At 38.3% G+C, this 21,071-nt stretch overlaps 1 protein-coding gene across 1 annotated transcript; it reads left to right on the forward strand.

Moving 5' to 3' along the window:
• The first annotated feature begins 13,513 nt into the window (after nt 1–13,513).
• LOC133737126 (TMV resistance protein N-like) lies at nt 13,514–17,106 on the forward strand. Its single transcript, XM_062164745.1, has 4 exons — nt 13,514–14,694; nt 14,835–15,113; nt 15,204–16,286; nt 16,366–17,106. The coding sequence occupies exons 1-4, from the start codon at nt 13,774–13,776 to the stop codon at nt 17,104–17,106; spliced, it is 3,024 nt and encodes a 1,007-aa protein (XP_062020729.1). The 5' UTR covers nt 13,514–13,773.
• The last annotated feature ends 3,965 nt before the right edge of the window (nt 17,107–21,071 follow it).

Consider the following 21,071-nt stretch of genomic DNA (forward strand, 5'->3'; position numbering starts at 1 on the left):
GTACATTTTGGCAATAAGAGAATCCGGATTCTGCAAAACCATCTATCCCTGCTTTACTAACATTGATTTATTGAAAGCATGAAGATCACGGAAACCAAGGCCCCCTTCCTCCTTAGGTAAAGAAAGAGCATCCCAAGAGCACCAGTGAATTTTTCTTTTATCCTCCGTACTCCCCCACAAAAATTTAGCACACATCTACTGCAAATCATCACAAAAATTCTTTGTGAATTCAAACAAACTCATAGCATACGTAGGGAGTGATTAAGTAACCACTCTAATGAGAATATCTTTTCCAGCCCCAGTCAAGCATTTCCCTTGCCAACCATCCAGCTTCTTCCCAAGGCGAAAATTATGATGCTCAAAGAAAATACTTACATAAACTTGAAATCGACTAAGCTAGCAAGCCTCTTGATTCAAAATTGTCTTCTTTTGCCGTGTTTTGGTCTTCTGGTCTTCACTCTTCAACCATGAGCCACCGACTTCTCTTCTTGGGTTTTTGAATTCAGTGCTTTGAATTCTTGGGTCTTTGATTTTTGATTTTGGGTAGTCAGATTTTGTTGAGATTTTGAAGTGTCTGGGGTTGAATAGAATTATAGAAGGTAAGGAGGAGGAGAAAGATGAAGAGGGAGCAGCAGGCATCGCGCGAAGTTCTTCTTCTTTTCATGTATTCTTTTTATTTATTTTTTTGGGTTGGGCAACATAAAATCTGAGGCCCTAGGTCTGGGCCAAGTTCGCATAGGCTTAGGGCCGGCCCTGACATGATACCATAGTGAACTCTCTTTAATGCAGCTAAAAGTCATAAACCTGGAAACTATTGTCAAGACCCGCCCCAAAATTTCACCATGAAATCCGAGATGGCCCTGCGGGGCCCACTTATAAAGAAGATTTTACCGAAAATTCAGCATAACCTCCCCTAAAAGTGGGCAACCCAAAACCTGTAAAAACGCATTTACACATCTAACAATCCAACCTTATTCTCCTGGAGCTACCCTACTTCCCAAATTCAAACAACTCTACAACCAAACAAAACAAAACCACAACTCAAGTACCAATATTCCAACAAAAGATCCACAAATTAGATTATATCAATTCCTCATAGTTGGGTCATAAGCCCTAAATAAAATGCTACGAATTTTGGTAACATCCCTAAGGTGATCAGAGCAATCTAAAATAATAAAACTGAAATGATAACTGGTAGGTCAAACATATAACCTACAAATAAGATGACAGCAGTGGATGCAGATACAATGCCTCAACTCCTACTAATGCTTAACAGCAACACTGCAAACTGGGCATTTGAAACCAAAGGGCCCAAGAGAAAGTATATGAAAACGTTAGAGCGAGTGGACAAAAATAAATACTGTAATATAAAAAATTAAAGAGTGGTTTATACTTTCCCACAATTTGAATTAGTATAAATCTTGATACATGCAAGTGGTTAAGAATGAAATTCAAAGAATAAAGCTGTCTAACCCCGCTAGTCAAAAATAATAAAATATAAGTAGGGGAAGACGATAGCCATACGAGTGAGCCTCCCAGGCTAAAGTACTCTCATACTCATGTATATACCCTTATGCCACTAAGGCGAATAGGATATTGGACTTCAGAGTTACTGCCACAAAGGCGGACAGGCTTCCTTGATCCCATCACGTCACCACAAAGGCGGACAATATGCTAGCATAACAAATAATCACCAAAGGTATGGCATAGGAAAGCTTCCCCAACTCTCAAAATAAAGGCACGAGCACGGTTCCCAATCGACTCGAAAAATCTCATGATAAGAAATCAATAAATTAACGGCATGTCCCACTGACAAAAATATTCTCAAGTGAATAGACAATTAAGCAAAACAAAAAATTCCAAATAAAGTCCCATTTTGAAGATTCATCGGAAAGCTCAACTTAACTTTAAAACCAACAAGCAAATCTCAATCATTTTCAAAAATAATAACCACAAACCAAAGTCAATAAACCAAAATTTATAATTCATACTCCGAAACCAAAATATAACATCCAACAAATAGAATCATCATTTACGAAAAGAATTATTGCATGCATATAATTTAGAAGAAACTGTCCACTCACAATATACGACTAATCCTGTCGTCGGTCAGAATCCTCGTCTCCTCACGTCCTGTACAAAGTGGTAATTATAAACAACAACTCAAGGTTCGGAATTTGGAATATAAAGGACAATAATCTAAACTTAATCTCCGACCCTGAAAACCCAAATGCTTCAACTTCTCGGATTCAATCCAAACTTCACCACTAACATCAATTCGTTAATTTAAAGGTTCTAGGGCAAAACCGATAACTGTAACTTCAAACTTTGAAAACCGACGATTGATATCAAAACAACTCCAATTTTCACCAAAATTATATCTACAAGTCCAATACGTTAAATACAACTCAACCATTCAAAATGGAAAGCCAGAACCAACCCCCCCTCCCCCCCCCCCCCCACGCGCCTCCAACATTATCCACGCGCCACGGCCAACCCCTGAATTGGGTTGCAATACATACGCCAAATTCTTCCTCTCATCATCCCAAACAACATTCACAACTACCACAAAGTCCAATTTGAAGCACAAAGACCGGAACTTACCTCGAAAGAAAAGGGGTGATTTGAAACCCTAGATCTTCAATCCTTCGATTTGGCCTCCACACTTCAAATTGGCACAAGAAGCTTGGAGGGATTGATGTGTGTTCCAAGAGCTCCAAGACCTAACAAGTATTGTCGCCGGAAACTCGACTTCCGACCAAAACAAGAAAACGATGGCGTTGACTTCTTCTCCTCCTTGCTACACCTTCCACAGCTCAAACTAAGCCACCAAACCACCCTAGACTTGAAGAGGACGGTGAGAGCTTTCCAACGGTACCAGTGGTGTCAAAATCAGTCGCCGGACGGAGGAGAAATCGCCGGCGAAAAGTGACGGGGTCGGGGAGAGAGAGAGAGTGATCAGGATAAAAAGGGTAGGTTTTCGAAAATAGTAAGTTTCCAAAGTAAAATTTTTCATTTATAGTAAAATTTTCCAAAATAGTAACTTTAGTTTTCTGATCATAACTTTCACATACGAACTCCGATTTAAGCATGCCACGTGTCCACGGACTCAGTTTAACGTCCTCTGCAACTTTTGTGAAGAAAATTTTCTCAAATTATTATCCAATAAAAAGTCAACTCCTAGGACCCTTAATCAGTAAAATGAAAATCAAGGAAAGTAAAACTTAAAGTAATTAACTTATATACAGTAAAAGAGGTAAATCAGATATGGGACGTATCAACTATAGACGAGCAACATTTGAATCACAGAGGAGAGCTTGTGAGAGTTGGAAACACTTCTAGGATGTGAGCTTGTAGCCTTGGGAATCCTTGGAATATTGGAACACCCAAATCATCATCAAGGAATGAACCCTCACTGATGCCAAAAATCCACCTTAGAATACTTTTCTTCGAATCACATATCTACCCAGAAAAAGAAAAGATTTAAACTTGTTGACTACTTGGCTTGAGTTGCAAGCACACTCATTCATGAACTTCATTAGAGCTTTCAAGCCTTGAGGACTACCCTACATAAAAAGCATTGTGTCATCTGCAAACAGAACATGAGATGGATGAGAAAGTTTCTTTGGCATTGCAATACATGAAATCTTGTCTCGTGACACAAGTTGACCCATACCCATGCTTAACTTATATATATATAGAGGATTAGGCGATATCAGCCCCTTGTTAGCGGTCATTGCGCAAGGCGCCTACCCTCCTCATAAGAGGAGAGGACCACTACACCCGGGAACCCACCGCCCATCCCTCCATTTAATATTATTAAAAAGAAAAAGAAAATACAATAAAGGGAGAGGGGGACCAGACCAAAACCTCTCCTGAAAAAAGAAAAATACAATGACCCAAGATTTGAGGTGAAGAAACTCAATTCAAAACTATAAAGGCCTCCCAAAAAGAAAAACCCAAAAGCAACTGATCTTCTCCAGCCAAAAATATAGCAGCAAAAAGAGGTTGGGAATGGAAGCATATATGGCTAGAGGTAGATTCTTCTCTTGTCCTTGATTTCCTACGCTCTCCCCATTTGGTTTCGTGGCAATTAAGGGTTTAGTGGAAAAATTGTTTGCACCGTATTTCGATGATGCATTTTCGCTCGTCTCACATTTTTCGAGAAGGAAATAAAGTTGCAGACTTGTTGGCAAACTATGGTACTACTTCCACAGCCTTGGTTTGGTGGGATTTGACTCCTCCATTCATACTATCATCATGTAATATTAACCGTTTAGGTCTTCCACAATATCACATTCGCTAGTTTGTTTCTTGTGCGTTTGATATTTACTAGAGAGGTTTTGGCTTAGTCCCCTCTCCTTGTATCTCTTTTAACTTCTTTAAATAAATTTTGAGGCGTTAAGGAGGTTCATTGCCTCTCTTAATCATCTATTCAGCCAATATATATATATATATATATATATATATATATATATATATATATATATATATATATAGCAACAAAAGAGTAACGTAACTAGAGCACCAATTTCCATACAAGCACCAACTACATGGGTGTAGAAAGAAAATCCAACAGTAGCCAACATTGATGACCCAATTGCACGAAATGAACTTATCATTACTTGTAGCCCCTTCATGACATGCTTAAAAAAACCATCAACTCCATGAAATACAATCCCGTTAACCGCGTTGATAGGGATAACCCAATGAATCATAATGCAAAGGTAGCCAGATCACAGGAGGTGGGGAAGCAAACCACTGCAATGAAGAATAATTCAAACCCAAATTTGCCATTGAATCTGCAACCATGTTACCCTCACGATAAATATGAGAACATCTAATCTCCATACCACGCATTTGGGTCAAGCAATTAAGCCAACGAGTCTGCAAAGACCATGGAGGCTCAAAAACCCGAGAATAAATACATTGAAGAACACCCATTGAATCACTTTCCAGCCAGAGATGATACCATCCACTTCTAAAAGCAATATCAATTCCAATGATTATCGCAAGAAGCTCTGCAAAAAAAGAATTTTGAACCCCAAAGCTTGACAGAAGCCACCCTGAAAAAGACCATTAGCACTTCTAAACACTCCACCACAAGCAGCAAGGCCCGGATTTCCCTTAGACAGACCGTATGTATTTAATTTTAGCCACGGAGAAAGAGGAGGATGCCAGATAATCATACGAGGCACATGACATTTACGAGATAAAGGGGCAACTCCTAAAGCAGAAAGCAATTGCCTATCAACAACACCAATAGCATAACCTGGAATATAAGGACCTACATGCATAATAATCCAAGTTTTAACAGAACAAGAAACTTGTCGAAGGGAGGGAGCCTTATTATCAAACAAGAGTCTGTTCCGAGCCTTCCAAATAGCCATCAAAGCAAAAAGAATAGCAGCCACCCAAACATTAAATAACTGAGGGGAGAAAGACTTGCCCACTATCACACCCCAGAAAAATTGGATTGTACCTTGAGTTGGGAGAACAGTACCAAAAACGCTTGCAAGCCATTGCCAAACACTTTGAGCAAAAGGACAATTAAAGAATAAATGCTATGAAGATTCAAAAGCACAAAGACATAAATGACAAACTGGCACCATTGGAATACCACGGTGTTGCAATTGAACTGCTGTAGGAAGACGATCATACAAGAGCAAAAAATATCCCATACCCATACTTAACACTTCCTCGATCAGCTAGACAAAATAATAGTGGAGAAAGCGGGTTTATCTCCCTGTCTAACTCCTCGAGAGCAGTCAAAGAAACCACGCGACTGGCTGTTTACTACCACAGAGAGCTTGGCTAAATTAAGGATTTCATAACCCAAAAGTTAAGTGAAAGCCGAAAGCTCGAAATACTCTCAGTAAGAAGCTCTAATCTAAATGTCGTGTTGACGTCAAGATTTATGGCAATATTTCCCCAACGGCATTTCGAAGTTAAAAGTATTGGATACACAATATATTTCCTTTTACAAAGCCGCTTTGATTCAAAGAAATAATCTTTGCTACTATCAGACTTAACCTATCTGCTAGTAATTTGGTGATCGATCACTTTGAAAACAAAATTTGCTAGGGCAATTGGTCTAAAATCTGAGATTACATCAGCCTCCTCTTTCTTGGGAATGAGAATCATAGTGCTTGAGTTGAAGTTAGGGAGGATGAAACCATTTTCAAAGAAGCTAACCATTTTTGAAGATAATGCATCAATTCGGAAAACACTCATTCTCATCGATCTGTTGGAAAGTACAGAAAGCTGTCAAAATTGAGTATGTTTTGAGCTTTTGACGTTGTTGACTAGGGGAATTATTATGTGGTCTTGGAGTACCACGTGGCACTGCCATGTGGTGGTTTCAACCAATAATATCACTCGAATATGGTGGAGACCATGCAGGGGGTTAAAAAAGAAAATAAAAATTAATTTAAGAGACCAATCAGAAATGTCACATGGGCCAATAATATCACCCGGGACCACCACATGTATTATGGTCCAAGACCATGTAATAATTCTCCGACTGACTATATTTGAAATTTCTTCTCTTTTTCCCTTTTCTTCGTTAGTGAATTAATTACCTACTTGCAACTTAGTATTTAATTATCTGTGGAACTAATGTACGTTTGCTTCAAGATCGAGTAGGGTTACCGGTGGAGCCAATTCAGTATTGAAAGCAGAAGCAAGGCTTGACTAAATACAAGCTTGTATGTAATATATATTCAGAGAAACACACCGAGTCTTGGATAGATCCTAAAACAACTGGACGGATGAATTCCGTGTATAAATCAAAACCAGGTACCAAGTAGCATGTATACTGTTGTGAGTTGTAACTGGGAATAATCAACGCCTCCTCCTTAATTGTATGGATTCCACAAATTTGTTTGAACTAGACTTGGAATGATCAACGCCTTCTTCTTATATGCATGGATTCCAAGACTTCGACTGATCAATGAACCCGCTGCTTTTGACATGTACACCTCAACTTGAAGACAATAAGAAAACGCTAGCTTGACCCTTTCCTCTGATCTCTGCTTCTAAGAGGGCGTGCTACCGTATCTCCCCTTCAATTTGTACTAGCATCTCGGCACTTGCCCCAACAATCTCATACCTCTCTCTTTAGGCCCACGTCAGTATCACTAGATTAAAAATCTATTTTGAATGTCTATCTTCAATTGTAGTCCTAGGACACGTGCTAACCATCTGTAATGGCAAAGGACAATTCCACCAGTCTATATGTTTGTATTTCTCAGCCATTTGAGCTGGATATGAATGAATGATGTTTTAACTATTTCCTTTCAGCATTTCAATTTCCTTTCTTTTTTCATTGTGTGCTCCATCAAAATGTAAATACATATATATCTCTATCATTCTCAAACTCTCAAGACCTCAAGTGATCTCTCACCATTTGCTTGCTTCTCGATCTTGTTCGTTCTCTTTCCTCTAGATCGAGCTCCTTATTTCTTTTTTTCTTTTCTTTCTTGGGACCAAATGGAAGTAACAGATTTTCTCTTCATTATTGTTCATATATATTCGCATATCTGAAGACTGAAACCCAACTTCAAATTGCCACAAAACCCCAGGTTAGCTCCAATCACACATATATCCCCAATTTTGTTTACTTCTGCAAATCGCTTACATTTTTTTTCTTTGTTTTACTCGTCTCAACATTATATACTTAATTTTTTTCTTTCTAATTATTATGTGTTAGTTCTGCTTTGATTAACTGGAAAGGCACTAACGAACATTAATGTCATAACTGTCTCAATGAACCAAACACCCATCATGTTCTCAAGTTTCTTTTTACTTTACAGGTCACATATTTCATGAGCTAGTGTTTTGCTACCTTTGACCGAACAGCAAAACATGTAACTGCATTGATCTATCCTCCTCAGGTCAAGTTGATCTCATCCATTCTCTCAAGTCTCAATCCCGCTTTGCTTCTCGATCTTGTTATTGCAATGAATGAAATGCATGCATTTCATGTTCATTTATTGATCAACTGCTGCAAAGATGCTATATGATTCACACATTTTTTAAGACTGAACCCTGCCAACCTCAAGTTCACACGAATCCCAGGTTAATTAAGCTCCAACCAATTAAAGTCCATTTTTGTCTACTTTTACGATTGTGATTACATATGTTGCTAATAGTTTACTGTTATTGATAGGTTATTTGTATCCACCTAAATAGATGTACAAAAATGGCAACTTAACCCTACAACAATATCAAAAGTAGTCTGGCCTGGGCAAGTAGGGATCAATTCCAGCAATAGTTTGTGGTCTAATCACTAATCTAACACTCAAAACAAGATAAAACATAAACTGTCCAGCAAGAAAAATCTGATTGGCAGATGACTCCAAACTATTCTAAATGTCATGAAAATTTATAGACAGACTCTAAACACAACAAACTAACTATTGACAAAGTTTGATGATTTTTGAAGATGTATTGGTTGGTGAAATAATTAAAAAACAAAATAGTGAATGACTGAAATTAAGAAAAAAGAATTTGATTTAGGATTTTGAAAATCAAAGAGGAACAATTAAGTTAGAGGATTTGCATCCACCACCAATCAATCATGAAAACTAGTCATTGAATATTTATCTATGAATAAAGGTGCTCAAGTTACTTCAATGATAGAAGTACCTATTGTCTTTCCCTAGTTTGTATGCTAGGTGAGAGATGCTCTACACCTAAATTATTCTCTAACATGCAACCTAGGATGACGCATGCATCTCTAGATTTAATAAGAATAGATAATTACGTACATTTTAGAAACACTAGTCACCACAAGGAATTATGAGTACGACGCGTCTCACTCTTGAACTCTCAAAGGAACCTTATTTAATAAGGAGCAGGCAATGCTTATTCGTAGTAATTAAACCCTAAATATGTGTTTGAGCCCAGAATAACAAGCTCATTACTAATGGTGTTATTTGGCATTACCAGGCTAAGACATGTGACCCATTTTATTAGTTTGTATGAGTCAAAGCCCAGCGAGGAAAATTCTAGGGTTTTGCGGACCTAAGGTTCCTCATTTAGGAAGGAATTCAAGGCTGCTTAGGAGAGCATTAAAGATAAAGGTCTAAGCAGAAGACTATGATGGATTTCCCACTAAGAAGCAGAATCCTAATGAAACTCTTGGAAGCAGAATCTGGGCAAAATAAGAAGGTTATTTGCTTAGAGGTCAAGGAATCAATTAGCCTTTAGATAAAGAGGGCTAGGGCGAACAAGAACACACACAATAAACATACAAACTTGTGCTTGCAAACCTTAGCACACTGCTAAACCCAAATCTCCCTCAGAGTACTCTGTAGAGTTTAAACCTCGCCCAAAACTCACGACAGTAGTTCTCTCCTGGATAACTAGGAGCAACGAGCCGTCAGTCTTCACCACTCGAATCAAAGAGTCACACCCTCCTGGGCAGTCAGAGTAAAGAGCCACCAACCCCACCTTGGACACTCGGGTCAACAAGTCACCTCGCCCTACGTTGTAAGCTCTGCTATATCTCCTGGATATAGTATCTATTAGGTCTGCCAGCATGTGTTGACGAGAAGGAAGAACTGAACAGTCACTCCCCACGCCCATCATCGAGAGCATAAAGTCATTTCTCAAGACAACTGACTGACTTTGCCTAGAGTTAATTCCACTCCGAGTACGCAGTCGCTTGGAGAAGAAGTTAGGAAAGAGCCAGAAATAACACTACTAGGCGAGATTGCACCAACAGGTGTTGGCACGCCCACAACCATGCTAGTCAATGCAGCCAAAAGGGACATTTGACCATCTGTTAAAGGCGGCTCAAACAATATGCATACTAAGTTGCGCACAAAAGTAATCATAAATAGAAGTCATCAATATAGAAATAGTAATTAAGTTCTCATCCAATAGATAAATAAAACTAACTGAAAGTCATAATAATTTTACAATCATGATTTGGGGCTTCAACAACCCCTAACTACTAAAGAGTTAGTGGCTCATAGAAAGAAAAACAAAACAAAATAAAGTAGAAGAAGAAAAAGAAGAGGTCACAACAACTACTAGGGGGCGGAAGAGAGAGAGCTTTTTCAGATTTTGCACAGCCCTTTTATATTGCTCATTGAGTCATCTTTCATTCCTTTTTGGTTTGAGACTCCTTGAAGTAGAAGAGAAGTCATCTTCTTGATTTTCTAATTGATTTAGGATTTCTCCACGTCACTTGTCCAATGAGAATGTACCACGTCATCGTTGATATCTTTGAGTAATTCTCTTTTATTTGCCGCGTCATAATCATAGATTGGACTCCTCGATCCATCAAGTTCTCCTACTTGGGCCAAAACTTCAAGTTTTTTTTATTTGTGCATATTTTCTCCATAGGGTGGTGCTATTCACACACCCCCTCTATTTTTCTATTGCTTTAATTTAATTTTCTTTTACAAATTACCCTAACTACCCTCCCTTGCAATTATGTTTCTTTTTTCTATTTGGCAAGTCAATCATGAATCAACCATCAAAATATAATAAATCAATTTTTTTTGCTGCTAAGATATTATGATACGAAGATCTTCCAAATAACACTAATTTTTAGCAGTAAATATGGTTTTACTCTCCACACTCTGATTGTTAAGTTAAAATGTACTGGACCTAATTCAACATTGTGAAGAGAATGCCAATACAGTAACTAGTTGGTTATTTAGAGTAGTAGTTATAGTTACTGAACTTAAATGTATAGATGGTAAAAAGTTGGTACGTACGTATATAAAAATGAAATGCAAAAACCATAGTTGGGAATGCAAAACCAGAGAGTAAAAAGTTGCACATGAACTTACAGTAGCAAAGAGCAAGCTATCCTTATCTCAACACGTTTAATTCCTTTCAACTAGAAGCAATGATAAAATTGTCAACACAAATACTTCAATAATGTATATTGGAGCATGAATTACCCAAATAATTTGGTAGAAAATAACAAAAACCAATGTACCAGTCCACAACATTGCTTCATAAAAATACAAGCTAATAAACAGGAGTAACTAGAAGCATCAAAACCAATCAACCCTCAATAAAAAACACAAACCCTTGCTGAAACCCACCCCCACAAACAATCACTCCTTATCTCTGAAACCCCTCTCAACTATATTTGTATAATTTTCTTATGGCAAAATCTTTCATATTCTAGCATAATATAGTAGAACAAATCATGTCTATAATCATAAGGCTATCATTATTAGACTGTTGTAAAGTTCTATAGTTGCTCAATGGATTCAAATACACCAAATAATTTCAGTTAGAATTTTACCGGGAATGATGGATTCAATGGGACTCGAATGATCACTGAACTCATATTTTTCTTACATGTCTCCATTGCAAATCAAGAGTAAAATTTTCTTCAAAGATGGGTCTAAAGTTGCTTGTTCTGCTTTGATTGAACTTCAAAGCATCACATTAGAAAGATATAATGACTATGCTAGAGAAGTTTTTGATGGAAAAAAAAAAAAAAAAAAGGGAATCGAAAAGAGTTTTGAAGTTCTCTGTGCCTGCGGAAAAATAAGGGTTTTTTTTTTTTTTTTATGGAAATAGGTCAGCCATTTCATTAAAATTCAGCAAGCAATACAAAAACGAAACACCCCTATAGGGTCGACAGAAAGAATCGTTCCTTAGAACCTCATAGAACCCTATTCTAGTAGAATAACATCCCAAAAAATCCCGAGTACACCCACCTTTTAGGAAATCCACGCACCATTATTCTAACAAAACCCAAGAAACCTCGAAGTAGACATAAAATGATTCAACTAAGGCACTGGTTTTTGCGACCCAAACTAAAATTAAACAAGAACCAATAGTCTAGTCAGACCCCCCTCATAAAAAAGAGGAATAATGACTAATAATAAAATATAAAATAAAACCATAATTTTCAGGTGGGCCAAAAACAACCAAGTCCACCATATTCCAATCCAAGCCATTAAGAACCCTAGCCCAACAAAGCTAGGGTTCCACAAAGCTTGCAAAAAGCTCCAGCCAGCCGCCGCCGTAAAAGTCCATCCGGCCACCACCGTCAGCCAAATCACCCTGACCACTGCCGCCAAGTTATCCCCACCACCCCCGTCGAATGGGAATCCCAACAAGAACCTCCGACCCTGAACCAAGCCAGCCAAAGTCCATGCCCAAGCCGAGACCCACAACCACCGACAAACCTCAGTTGCCACAACCCAAAGCATCGTCAAGCAACAATCACCGCCATCCACTTCAACCACGCACCCACTTCTACAGATCCATTTCTGGTTAGGCACCAGATCATCCCCATGGCCACCATCTGGGGCTTGAGAGAGGAAATTAGGTAGATGTCGTCGGACTACCCCGCCTTCATCACCACAACTTGGATCAGACAAGGAGGAGAACCCATCCTACCAGATCGTAGATATCCCACCGCCGCCAGCCAAGAAGAGAGACGGAGGAGAAAACTCTCTTACGAGAGGCAGAAGCATAATGAAAAAATATGGAAAATAAGGGTTTTGGATTTGGGGATGATTGAATTGCCAAATAGAAAAAGAAAAAAAAAATTGCAAGAGAGGGTAGTTACGGTAATTTTTTTTAAAAAAGTTTGATTTAAAGTAATAGAAAAATAGATGGGGTGTGTGAATAGTATCACTCTTTCTCCATATTATCTCATTTTCTCATATTTGGTCCAAAATACCTAATAAACACAAAAGTAAATAAATAAATAAATTAATGAAAATTAATATAGAGATTACCAATACAAACGTCGCATAAAATGCTCAGATCAGTTATTTTTCCGTAGATCAATTGTTTTTTTTTTCTCTTTTTAATTTGTTACTATGTTACTATCTCCTATCAATAGGAAATGTAGGTTCCATTGGAAATGAGCACACAAATACCCTCTACATCTCTTATCCGTTCAACTCCACCATGGAAATATGATGTCTTTCTGAGTTTTAGAGGAGATGACACTCGGAAGGCTTTCACAGACCACTTATACGCTGCATTGGAACATCAAGGAATAATAACTTTCAGGGATGATCCTGAACTTCAAAAAGGGAAAGCTATATCTCCAGAACTTTCTGCGGCAATTGAAGAATCAAGATTTGCACTCATTGTTCTCTCACAAAATTATGCTTCATCGACGTGGTGCCTAGATGAACTTCTAAAAATTCTTGAATGCATGAAAGCAAGAGAAACAGTGCTGCCAATTTTCTATGATGTTCATCCCTCTGATGTAAGAAAGCAAACGGGGAGTTTCAGTGAAGCGTTCAGTAAACATGAAGAAAGGTTTATGGATGACAATGGGAAAGTGCGAAAGTGGAAATCTGCTTTAACTGAAGTGGCAAGTTTTTCTGGCTGGATTTTGAAGGAATGGTATGCATATAACTTTTTGTTTTTTGTGGCATTAATTTACTATAGTTGATCGATTTTCTTGCTCTTGGTTATGTTAAAATTCACAAAGATATAGGAAGATGACCAATCTGATCGAGCCTCTGTTGCTATTTAAATGTTATTACAAGAATATAAAAGAAATTGAGTACAATGCAAACATGGTTTCTTTTCTCAGATTAATTATAATAACCATGCGAATAACATGAGTAATTTCGTCCATTCAAAATTTGTTGTAGGTATGAAGCAAAGCTCATCAGAAATATTGTTGAAGTGATATGGACGAAATTGCGCCCTACATCATTTACCTTTGTGGAGAATCTAGTTGGAATAAATTCAAGATTGCAGCCAATAAATGTGCTTTTAGGTGCAGGGGTGGAGGACATTCGCTTTATTGGATTATGGGGGATGGGTGGAATTGGTAAGACAACAATTTCCAGAGTTGTTTATGAGAGAATCTCTTGTGAATTTGAATTTAGTTTCCTTCTCACCAATATTAGAAATGCCGCTGAGAAATATGGTATACTTCATCTACAAAAGCAACTTCTTTCTGGGATATGGATGAAAAAGGATGACATCTTAGACCTACATCAAGGAACCACCATAATAAAGAGATTGTTAGGTAACAGAAAGGTTCTTCTCATTCTTGATGACGTGAACCATTCAAGCCATTTACAATATTTGGCTGGAAACCGCAAGTGGTTTGGTTTAGGAAGTAGAGTTCTAATCACAACTAGAAATGAGCATTTGTTAATCGAACATGGAGTAAAGAGAAGATTAAAGGTTGAGGAATTAAATAATGAGGATTCTCTTCAACTTTTCTGCTGGAAAGCGTTTAAGAAACATAACCCTAAAAAAGATTTTCTTGGTGTGTCTGATTTTGTTGTGAATTATGCGAAGGGTCTCCCTTTAGCTCTTGAAGTCTTAGGTTCTTTTTTGCATGGAAGAGATCTAAGTGAATGGAACAGTGCACTGAGCAAACTAGGAAGAGTTTGTAATTTGGAAATTTTTGACATACTTAAAATAAGTTATGATGGTCTAGATGATGAGGAGAAGAAAATATTCCTAGACATTGCATGTTACTTTTGTGGAGAGGAGAAAGATCGAGTAACAAAAGTACTAACCAGTTTCGACGTTTCTGCAACCATTGGAATAACTGTCCTGGCAGAGAGATCTCTTCTGACTATTTCGTGTGGAAGATTATGGATGCATGGTTTGCTCCAAGAAATGGGGCGGGAAATTGTCCGTCGGGAATCTTCTGATGAGCCAGGCAGGCGCAGTAGGTTGTGGCTTCTTGAAGACATCAAACATGTCTTAACCAAAAATACAGTAAGTGATCTACTACAAGAATAATATTAGTTATTATATGCCAATAGATTATTTCATATAATTCATCAGAAAAGGTAGTCTACTAAATGTTTTTCTTAAGTTCAGAGCCTTTATTATCTTGTATTGGTATTGTTTAATAGGGAACAGAATCAATAGAAAGCATTGTTCTGGACTCAACTAAGCAAGGAGTAAACGTGGACGTGAATGCTAGATCCTTTTTAATGATGAACAAATTGAGATACCTCGTGATTAAGAATGTGAAGCTATCTAATGGCCTTGAATATCTTCCCGATAGTCTTCGGATTCTTGAATGGACCGGGTATCCGTCAAAATCTCTCCCATCGCATTTCAACCCTGAGAAGCTACTAGAACTTAATATGTGCCATAGTTGCATTAGAAATTTTCCCCTGGGAATAGAGGTATATCAAGTCGTTACTTATTTAATATTTCATTACTTATAGGAATCGCTGCATTATAGAAGCTAAATTTCTTGTGCTTTTACTTGACAGCCTTTATACAATTTAAAAACCATTAAACTCAGTGGATCTCTGAATCTTGTCTGCACCCCAAACTTCAAAGCTATGCCATATCTTGAGCTTCTGTTTCTGGAAGGTTGTACACAACTGTATAGGGTTGACTCATCAATTGAAGTGCTTGAAAGACTTGCTCTGCTGAACTTGAAGGATTGCAAGAATCTTGTGCATTTTGCTAGTGTGCATGGCTTAAAATCTCTCAAAGTTTTCAATCTTTCTGGGTGCTCAAAACTTAACAAACTACCAAATAACATGGATCACTTAGAGAGTTTGGAGGAGCTTTATGTCAATGGCACTGGCATAAGAGAACTACCTTCCTCTATTGGAAAGATTGATAGACTTCAGCTGCTGAACTTGAAAGATTGTAGAGATCTCATGTTTCTTCCAAGCAGTGTGTGTGACTTAAAATCTCTCAAAGCTGTTAATTTTTCTGGTTGCTCAAAGCTTGAAAAATTGCCGGATGAGTTGGGTCATGTAGAATGTTTAGAGAAGCTTGATGTGAGTGGAACTGGCCTAAGAGAACTGCCCTCCTCAATTGCTCTTTTGAAAAATCTCAAAGAATTATCTCTTGCTGGATGTAAAGGACAATCATCTAAATCCTGGAATATCATCTTCCACCCTCTTCAGTTATTGCTAAGAAGAAGTCACATTCCAGCAGGAATGTCGCTGCCTTGTTTATCTGGTTTGCATTCGTTAACCAAACTTAATCTAAGTGACTGCAATCTTTCTGAAGGAGAGATCCCCGGTGATCTTGGATGCTTGTCTTTATTAACGAAATTAAATCTCAGCAGAAATCAGTTCGTTAAACTACCCTTGAGCATCTGCCAACTCTCTAGACTTGAATATCTTAACTTGGAGTACTGCCAAAAACTTCAGACATTATCAGAGCTTCCTTCTCATGTACGGGTGAAAGTTAGCAACTGCATTTCATTGGATACATTTTCCAACCCAATAGAACAATGCAATGCGCTATCCGCAGAATGCTACAACTGTTTCAAGATGGTGGAGAAGCAAAGATTTAAGAGTGTAGCACTTTCATTGCTTTTACGATACTTTGAGGTGCTCTCCCTCTCTCTGTCAGTCTGTCTCTCTTCTCTCAAGTTTATCCATGTTTTAACATCGTGTTTCTTTGGTATAGGAACCTACACCCAAGGCAGATCGTCGCTATTATTGTCGATTCAACTTTGTTTCTCCTGGAAATCAAATTCCAAAGTGGTTTAATCACCAAAGTGTGGGGTCATCTATATTTGTAGAGCTTCGTCAAGGTTGGTTCAGTTCTAAGTGGATGGGGTTTGCCTTGTGTGCTGTTTTTAGACTCCAAAAACCACTTCAGCCGTTGTTGAGGATGGCGATTGGTTGCTCACTGAGACTCAATGGACAAAGGTTGTCGACTAGCCCTATTCAGAGGTTTGGGGAAAAGTGGGGTCAACCAGTGTCGGATCACATTTGGTTGTTCTATGTGCACCGTGATAGATACTTTATAAATAAGTGGCAGGATATCTACTCTCAGCTTGAATTTTCATTTCTATCTCGGTACTTGAAGGCAGGAATCGATGAGGAAATTCTGCAAGTGAAGAAGTGTGGAGTCCGGTTGATATATGAGAAAGATGTGGAGGAGCTTCGGCAAACATTATGGAAGCAGAGCAATGTTGGCATTAAAAATACCAAGCGAGGCTTTCAACAATCCAATGCATCATCTAGTAGTACTACAGGTACTGTGAGTGATTGTATTCATCAGGAAGGGGAAGAGGAACCTCATACAAAAAGATTGAAACAACTCGGTGCAGGACCTAGCAGAAGCACTTGTATTGATGACCTAGAAGATCAATCCTTGACCCCAAACCATACCGAAACTGAAAATGGTTTGGTTTTACTTTGATTATTCAGTGAAGGTGTTGAAGAGTAATGCACATTGTGATTCTAAAGTATTCTACATCAAGATATGAACTATAATGATCATGTTAGTGCAACACATTTCTAGAATGATCACGTAAATAACCTAGTGTCGTGACTCGTGGGTTCTAAGAGTTGTCTACTAACAATTAACCACATAAGATAGGTTGGTGGAGTTAGTCCATCAAGGTCGGTTAGTAACTTGTATAAATATGTAATGTCTAATCAAGCAAGAAGTTAAGCAGTTACTAATACAACTCCTCTGTTTCTAAAGCATAAAAAGCCTCTGTTTTTTCATCTCCTTTATTTTTAAATCCTAGCTTTTCCTACACACCTTCTCCAATATTATTTAGGATTTTTTTTATTAAACACAATATTTTAAATGGGCATTTTCGTCAAACTACTCTTTAATATAGATCATGTGCAATGCACATGTAAGTTTTTAACCGAAGATTAACAGAAGTTGGTGATTTTCACATAATTATTATTGATAAACTTTTCTTTTGTTGGTTCATGTAACAAAAAAGAAAAATAGAAAAAACACCATATATGTGTATGTAAAATTGATCCAAAGCAATGTGATTTTTGGCTCCATTTTCATCCTAACGCAGTTCCACGTATTCGGATTATACATATAACTTACTTCACTACAACAGACACTCTCAAACTGTGGATACATACAGAAACCCCACATCTTATTCATCATAGTACGTAATCTATTTTAGCTATAAGCAGAATTATTGTACATGCTTAGTTAGTTCCTGAATTTGGCTTTGTAGTCCTTCCACAGCTGATCAACTGTCTTCCCAAGCAACTGGCTAAAGAAATTGTCACTATAACCATTTCTCATCTTCTTGTTAAGCTCTGCCACAAACCCTTTCTTGAGGCCATTGCAATAGTCTAGGAATCGTGCAGTTACCGAATACCCCTCATCCCAACGCTGACCCTCGCCCGGTTTCACCCACCCATTAGGAACATAATCGGCCTTCAGTCTCACAAAATCTGCAATTCCTTCTATTAATCCGCCGGGAGCTTGACCCTTACCGTTCCACTGCCACACGTGTGTCATCTCGTGGAATAACACCCCATTGAAGTCCGTTTTGATATCGCCTTTTATACCCTGGATGCAAGAAATTTTAAGTAACATATGAGAGGTTAGAAATTGGGTTAGGAGTAGGTTAGGTTAATGATTCAATTTTAAGTGAAAACTAGGACAAAAAAGAATTTAAAAAAAAAAGCTGGGAATGTTCTAGGATGTTATCTAAATTTTAGACTATATGTACCTGTATCTATTTAGCCCCGACGTGAATCTCATCGTTGATAGTATAGGCGATGCCATCCATGTCATCCACGAACAAGCTTACTCGTGACACGTTCTTTCTTTCCGCAGTTGTGGTTTCTTTAAAGAGGTTCCAGATGAAATTTGTGGCGAGTCTCATCCTTTGCTCAGTTGCTGGGTGTAGTTCCTCCCTATAGCTGGTTTCTGAAGCGGACTCCGCCAGAGGTGTTGAGAGCCCGGTTAAAGACTACGAACTCGACTGCATGGGTTCCATGCAGAGTAGCTAGGGCTAGGAGAGAGGCAAGGATGAAATACAAGGGAAAACGAGCCATCGTGCTTAATTTTAACAACACTTGCTAATTAACTGGCTTTAATTGCAGATGGAAATGTCTTTGATCTCTGTTGTTTATATAGAGTTCGTTTTATGAGACATTGGAATGATCAAGGTGTTTGCTGTCCAATCGTTAGGAGCCATGTGCGTAGCGATCGAGTTAATCAATCAGAACATGCATGGAAGATTGGAAGAGACAGTAAAACGCCTTGATTTTACAGGCAGCTTCATAAGACTTGATCTATTCACAATGCACTTATTCAAAATGATGGACGACGCACGAAATATAATAAATTGTTTAGCCTACATTCTTTTACTGTCTCAACAGTAGTCTCTTAATCAGCAATTTTGTATAGGAGATAACATAATCATCATACGTGCTCTGCTTGGCTAGTTGGCTTTGACTTCTCTTTTTGCCGTGTGGTTTGGGCAAATGTGACCAACCCATGCACCCAAATCTAGAAAGACTCTGCCATTTTAGAGCATTAATTGAAACAGTCTGCAGTTTTAGGGTAAGGCCAAGACCGAGTGATGAAACTGAAAATTCTTCATGAGACTGTTTAATGCTCAAAGTGATTGAACGGGATAATACTTATTTTCTATATAATCAGAAACTTCTTGATGAATTAAGGTTTCATCTATCAAAGAAAGCCAAATATGTACACCTCCGATCACGATGGTACATATATAAAGCTAGCATATTTTCCATCTTCCAGAAGTAAAGCAGTCTAGCTATTTGCTAGCTTAGTCTAAACTCAAGATTCATGATATAATGATCTGTTTGATCATGACATGTGTATCGAACTATCGATCGTGGACAACACTGCATGGTCTACGCGGAAATTCGTACATATTTGTTAACAATGTTGAATATTCAAGGAGCGTAAAAGCTTCTCAATATTCTAGAAGATGGCATTGCATGCAATGTGGCTGAGACTTGGGTCGGTAGCGATCGATTTCCTGTTTTCGGTTTGTTCATCTCATCAGCTGATCATCTATTGATTAGGTAGGATTTTTTTTTTTTCCTTAATTGTATCTTAGGTTTGGATCACTATACAGTATACACTAACCTCACATATCTAAACATCTTAAGATTGTCCACTTATCTAATAAATTATATATTTTTTACCCTAATATTCAATTAAGTATTTTTTTTTTATTTACAATCTCTCTCTCTCTCTCTCTCAGAGAGAGGTCATTGGAGACTACGCCGGAATCCGCTCATCGGCTGCCGAAATTCGGTCAATGAGCTCCGGCCGCTGGACTTCTCCGAAAACCTAGCTAGAGGTCCCCAAAGAGGTGTCAGATATTTCATAGGTCACTGGAGACTTTTATTGCCCCCCAATAAAAAATCTATTGAGTTTTATTGGGGATAATAAAAGTTTCCGACGATATCTTTAGGGACCTCCTACAACCTCCGATAACTAGTGGTAATCAGAGTCTGGCGACCGATTTTATTGCCCTCCTATAATGCCAACAAAATTTCATTGCCCCACAATAAAAATTTATTGGGTTCTATTGGAAAGTAATAAAAGTCTCCGGCGACCTCTCCGGTGACCTATAAGATCTCCGACGACTTCTTTGGGGACCTCCGGCAACCTCCAGCGTCATGTTTTATTGCCCCTAATAATACCAATAAACTTTTATTGCCCCCTAAAAAAAATTTATTGAGTTTTATTATGGGGTAATAAAAGTCTCCAGCAACCTCTCCATTGACCTATAAGATCTCCTCTTTGGGGACCTTCGGCAACCCCCGGTGAGTCAGCTGGCATCTGGTTTTATTTCCCCCCCTAATAATACCCAATATACTTTTATTGCCCCCCAATAAAAATTTATTGGGTTTTATTGGGGGGTAATAAAAGTCTCTGGCGACCTCTCAATTGACCTATAAGATCTCCGACGACCTTTTTGGGAAACCTCCGGTGACCAGTGATTGGAGTCCGGCGTCTGTTTTTATTGCCCCCCCCCCCCCCCCCCCCCCAATAATACACAATCAAATTTTATTGCCCCTAATAAAAATTTATTGGGTTTTATTGTGTGGGGTAATAAAAGTCTCCGACAACCGCCCCGCGACTAGTGACGGGAATCTAGCAACCTCCAGTGACGTTTTCTGGTGAAGTCTCCAATGACTTTTTAATTATTCGGAGGTCACTTGACTTTTTACCATTAAATGAAGTAAGTGGGCATTTGTTGAGCCAAATTTGGGCATTTGGTCAAGAGCCCCTTTCAGTTCTATAGATACAGCAACCAACATATGTCATCTCTAGCCCTCTAGGACCCTTTTCATGCTACCTTGGTTGAAGTGGTTTAAGCCACAAAATTTTCTGCCCAGCCTTACCAT

This window comes from Rosa rugosa, chromosome 3, assembly GCF_958449725.1.
Source record: "Rosa rugosa chromosome 3, drRosRugo1.1, whole genome shotgun sequence".
Taxonomy (NCBI): Eukaryota; Viridiplantae; Streptophyta; class Magnoliopsida; order Rosales; family Rosaceae; genus Rosa; species Rosa rugosa.

Excerpts from the sequence above, each read along its gene's own strand:
- LOC133737126 (XM_062164745.1), top strand. The coding sequence starts at position 13,774 with ATGGGTGGAATTGGTAAGACAACAATTTCCAGAGTTGTTTATGAGAGA. Across the intron at positions 15,114-15,203 it reads ATTTTCCCCTGGGAATAGAG|CCTTTATACAATTTAAAAAC; the intron begins GTATATCAAGTC and ends TTTACTTGACAG. Across the intron at positions 16,287-16,365 it reads TGCTTTTACGATACTTTGAG|GAACCTACACCCAAGGCAGA; the intron begins GTGCTCTCCCTC and ends TCTTTGGTATAG.